This window comes from Macadamia integrifolia, chromosome 1, assembly GCF_013358625.1.
Source record: "Macadamia integrifolia cultivar HAES 741 chromosome 1, SCU_Mint_v3, whole genome shotgun sequence".
NCBI lineage: Eukaryota > Viridiplantae > Streptophyta > Magnoliopsida > Proteales > Proteaceae > Macadamia > Macadamia integrifolia.
The window spans coordinates 33,500,248-33,505,865 of NC_056557.1; the positions used below are offsets into that span (position 1 = coordinate 33,500,248).

Here is a 5,618-nt window from a genome sequence, read left to right on the forward strand (position 1 = left end):
GGTCTAGATCGGTTAAATATCCACAGCTATAGAGTACTATGTCCCTGTGGTGTGAAATCCACAGCTACAGGCTTCGCGACGGTACTTCAAGCTGTGGATAGAAAACTACAGGTAATCCGCAGCAATAGGCTATTGTTGTGGAATTTTAGACCTTTTACTGCAAAAAAAGCCGCAATTATAGGCCTCATTTTTTGTAGTGGCTTATCTTTAAATTGCTCATTTTTCTGATATCTCACCACCACCCTCCCAACTGAAAAAATATACATAATACAATTTTTCTTTTTTCATAATTAGTTGTGTATTAAACAAATAATACATGAATCACGCTAAGAATCTGAAGCTGCAATATAGTATTATGGAGGAAATCTTATATCATTATTGTAAACCATATACTATGTAGACATGAGAAGTCATTAGCGAGAAGCCCAACTCATCACTTGAGCAATATGGCGAGTCAGTTGAATTTGAAGCCTAGAAATCTCAAGTTGAGTATCCAACATCTGCGTCCCTATTTGCTTCAATGGTTTCTGGTCTTCTTCATCTTCCCTTGACAGATCGCCACGACCAACTGTTCGAACAGGTGTCTCCATTTGTTTCTCAGTGCCGAGGCTAGCAGCCGCCGCCGCCGCCGCCGGCGGCGGTGGCTGGCTTAAAGGCTTGTCTGGTGGAGCTTCTCCTGGGTCAAATTTAGCACAACGAACATGGGTTCCATAGTCACACTCTTTACAATAGTAGATCCAGCCTGCCCTATCAACGAGAGAATGACAAACATCACAAGAGAAGGTCTTGGATGCATCAATGGGGAATTCAAAATAGAGGGTTAATGGATGTTTAGGGTGATCTTTATGGAGTATGGTGAGAGGCAAGGAAGCACATTTAATGTGGAGATCAAATTGACAAGGGCCACAGTTTAAGACAAATGCTTGACCAGTGAAACGACACCCATTACACCTGAATGAGCCACTGGCGTATGCTGGTTTGGAAAGAAGGGTGAGAGGATGGTTTGGGTGAGATGGGTGCTTCATCATATTTCGGCATTGCTCATGGAGAAAGTATCTACACTTACTGCACCCATATAATAAACCTGAGCCGCTAGGCAATTTACAACCTGAGCACTGGATTTGTTCATTTTCTTGGGCTTGATAAGGAGTTAAAGGATGGGGGTGGCTGAACTGATATTCCATATCTCTCTCTCTCCCTCTCTCTCTCTCTCTCTCTCTTGTGTGACTTCTGGGTTGTTGCATTGCAGCCCTTCAGGTATTATACGTAGGCTTCTTTTTCATTCTCTGCTTCTTTACCAGGATCACGGTAAGGATGGTGGTGGCTGAAGTGATACGCCATCTCTTTCTTGATTCCTCTTCCTCATTACTTCATGTGTCCTTTCCTTAGCTGTTGTACTAATGCAGCCTTGAAGATATTATATATAGGCTTCTTAGGGACTACGTACATTCTCTGCTTATTTACCAAATATGGTATCTTGACTTATTCCAAGCCCAGCTCAGCCTTAAGTGAGGTTGATATATCTCAGCCAGGCCCATCCCAACCTACGTAGCCCTAATTGACCTTGATTGGGACTAGCTGGACCGGGTTGGCCTTGTTGACCTTGGTAGCCCTTGTATATACCACAAATGGTGTCTTTATATTTACTCAAAAAAAATTGTAACATGACCAACATCAATCATTCTTTAAAAAAAAAATAAATAAATAAATTATTGTTAACCTGATACAAAACTAATAAAACATATATTCATATTTTGGATTGGCATGCAGCTTCTTCAATTGATCTCACTCAAGTGGAAGAGACAAAATTAAGGAATATTGAGGTGATTCAACTTGTTGATGATACAAAAGAAATGCCATAAGAAGAATCAGATGGCCATGCCAACTATAATAATAACATTTAAATACAAACATCAAAATGAAAATTAATTTATCTTTCATAAACAAACTTCAAAGTTCAAAACCCCCAACCACAAAAAATAATTGATGAATAATCTTCAAGACTGGAGATATATTTTTGGTGATTTACGTCAACCTCCCCTCGCGTTTGCCTATATTACGTCATCTCCCCTCAAATTTTGTTTATTACATTTAAACCCAAAAATCTAACACTGTGAGAGGCTTTTGTGGGTCAATCTGTTAAGTAGATCTATTTTTTATTTACTACCCAGAATACCTTCTTTGTTGTCTTCCTGTCATCATAACAGATTAAGAGGGAAATGAAAACCTTCAAGACCTTAGAGGGCTGGTAGGGTGATGTGGCCGTGAGTTATGTGGCCAAAGAGAAATCATTGAATTGTCAAATCTTGAGTCTTATAAACAAAAAAAGAGCCAGAATACAAAGAGCTTACCTCTCAATATGTTGGACGAATTGACATCACAGTCATAGTTAATGAATCTATCAACCAAAATCTGTGAATCAAAGCATAATTTCTCCAGAAAGCGAAGCACTATCATCTTCTGTTAGAAATTAGGTTGTACAACATTTTCTAAAACTCTAAGAACAATCATAGGAAACAACATTCCAATCTCTGCCTTCAATCCAGCTCTAAATCTTGATACTAGACTAACAAAAATAGAGCATGAAAACTGAAAAACAATCATAAGTGTTGAAGCACTGTTCTTCGTTGGATTTTCTTGGTTTTTGATTTGTGAATGCCTCTATTTTTCCCTTCGAAGAATTCTGTTCTTTCTGGTTAATTTCTTCTTCCTTAATTTTCTTATTTAGTAGCTTTTAGTTAGAACGAGGGTGAAAATCGGATTTAGGGTTTACGGTTGCTGCAAATCTTCCAACGAAAAATCGGATGAAGAACTACCTCTCCACCTTGGCCGGGAAAGACTACCTTCTTCACCTTTGCCAGACAAGGTATTGTTGAAAACCCTAAGCTGTTGTCTCCTTGATCTGGGGAATTTAGGAATTTTAAGATAACAAGTGGGAAAGGGTAATATTTATATTTATTGTTGGTTATTTTAGTTCAAGTATGTAAAAGGGTAATTAAGTCTTTTTCAATTTAAAACTAACACCTCTCATGGTGTTAGATTTTTGGGTTTAAATGTAATAAATTAAATTTGAGGGGGAAAGATGTAATGTAGGAATATACGAAGGGAAGTTGATGCAAATCACCCTATATTTTTATATACATAGATTGACATAGACATTGCATATTGGGTTGTGTTGGGTTGGGTCAGGCCAGGCTCATTCCAATGCCTCAACTCGAGCTCAGCCCAACCCAGTTCAGGCTTCAAAATCCCAACCCAAGCCCACCCTGTGGGTTGAGCAGTTCACCCTAAGCCCTGTCTAGGCTCAGGGGGGGCTTGGGCTAGTTCAGGCTGACCGACTTTTTTGACACCCCCTAACAACTATTGTGCCAGCCCATGCACAACAGTCACCATTAGTATCCCAATTCATTTCAGTTCGGTTCCAGTTTTAGCATAAGAACCATTACTTCAAACTGAAATTTAACTTAATTCGGATACTAATATATTATAGTATACATTACTAATATATTAGTATTAGATACAAGATTCAGAACCAGACCAAAAGGTTTGGTTTGAGTGTTGATTTCATAATCGATTTGGTCCAAGGTTCGCTTTCGGTTCACACTAACACTCTCTTGGATCAAACCGACGTATACCTTTACTTCCAACTAAGGTGTGGAATAAACATGAGTGTTAATATTTAGCTAAAAAGTTAAAGATAAGAGAAAACTAGTGGCAGATGAAAATACAGAAAGAATAACCAACTACAAGTAGCTAGTTCACTGTGGAGTCATGAAATCCAAAATAAGTGGTCTGTTTCTAGAAACAGAAATTTATGTTTTGGTCATTTCTTGAAACAGAAACGGCAGAAACGTTATCAAACAGGTCCTTAGGCATCGTTTGACAATGTTCCGTTTCTGTGTTTTCTTGTTCCCAGAAATGAAGAAACAGCCTATAAATCATTTGATAAAGTTGTTCCATTTCATCCATTTCTAGAAACATAAATCAAAATGTATGCATATTTACAATTCTAAAAATGACTTTGACAAAACAAGTTCGTTTCTAAAAAAGAATTTGAGAGAAAAAAAAATGTTGTTGTACCCGATAAATCTCTCAACTATTTAAACCTAAAAAGATCCAACTGAACCCTCTTTCTCTTTGGGCATCCAATGATACTATTGGATTTTTTAGCGGCATTATGTCTGTAAAAACATTTCGAGAACACAAGTTTATCAAATACTAAAAAATCCATTTTTGTCTATAGAAACTTGAAAAGCCGTTTCTGTCGTTTCTAGATACAAAAACAGCAGAAACATTATCAAACGGTGCCTTAATCATTTCACCTACTTTGGAGATTCTTTTATCCTCTCTAACCATGGATTTGGTTCTCGGTATCGATATCAACTTTGTCGATCAAAGAGGATCGATGTGTATCAATCACTTTTACCTCTTGTATTTTAGATAAAATATGTTTTTATTTACTATTTTACCCCTAAAATGATATGGGTAATCAATCCAAATCAGTCAAAGATCGACAATCGATCTCAACCAATACCAATATGATATACCGATACTTGAAACTATGTCTCTAACGCTACGTTTGCAACTTACATCCAAGCATAAAGGACCAAATTAATTATTAATAAAGCCAATCGTTAATATAGTTGTGGCATGCATGGCCCTGTCGTATGTCGTCACTTATATTTGGGGGGACTATGTTCCCTTGTACTTTTATGTGACATCAAAATTTAAAAAAAGTGCAAATTTATTGTCTTCAAAGTGGTGAATTAAAAAATTATCACCTTCTTTTAACTCCCTTTTCCTTAATTCTCTAAAGTTGGTCAATGGGTTTCATATTTAATGCATTATTTATATAAAAATGATAATTTATTCTCAAAAGTTACTTAATGGGTACCATAATTAACGCATTATTTGTTTGAAAATGATATGATTTATTATTCATCTTAAAAAAAATTTGAAAGAAGCAACAACTGAGTTTTCCCATGAATATAGATCAAGTTCTCGTATGAGAATCACTGATTCACATAGATAAAATTTAATTAATAATCAAATACAATATAATCCACATAGATAGAATCTATCACAGAATTAGTTATTAGGTGAATTTCATTGGTGCAAATCAGCTCGTATAAGAATAGTTTTCATATGAAAACTTGATCCCCTCTCTTTTCCAAACCCATGGTCAAAAGTAGAATGGGGTATTATTGAACATTCATAAATTGGGGTAGACAAATTTTTTTTTTTTTTTTTTTTTGTTTCCCCAAAACTTAAACTTAAAGATACAACTTATTTAGTTCACTACTTTTCGTTAGTGATATTAATATTTTCTCTTTAAAAGCCTGAAGGCAACATTAATTGCACCTGTAGAAGTTGCCAGAAAGTTTCTGACTTTCCCTCAGAAGATTGGCAAACATATTAATTGCACCTGTAGGTGAAGGTATAGTTAATTACAAAACACCCCTCCCCCTCCCCCTCCACTGGAATCATCCAACTGTCTTGACTTTTAATTCAGTTAAGATTTTGTAAAGGTTGGACTTTGGGATCCTAATGTTGCTGCCCCTGTGTTTGGTGATAAATACCCAAGGATCCTCGTGTTCGGTCTTTTTTTTTTTTTTTTT

General features: G+C 36.3%; 1 protein-coding gene across 1 annotated transcript; it reads right to left on the reverse strand.

Annotated features, from left to right (window-relative positions):
- Window positions 1-264: 264 nt before the first annotated feature.
- Window positions 265-1,217, reverse strand: LOC122082643. Its single transcript, XM_042650339.1, has one exon. The coding sequence runs from the start codon at window positions 1,182-1,184 to the stop codon at window positions 414-416; it is 771 nt and encodes a 256-aa protein (XP_042506273.1). The 5' UTR covers window positions 1,185-1,217; the 3' UTR covers window positions 265-413.
- Between the last annotated feature and the right edge of the window lie 4,401 nt (window positions 1,218-5,618).

What these genes read in the sequence shown, in the direction of transcription:
- LOC122082643 (XM_042650339.1), bottom strand. Translation starts at nt 1,184, where the DNA reads ATGGAATATCAGTTCAGCCACCCCCATCCTTTAACTCCTTATCAAGCC.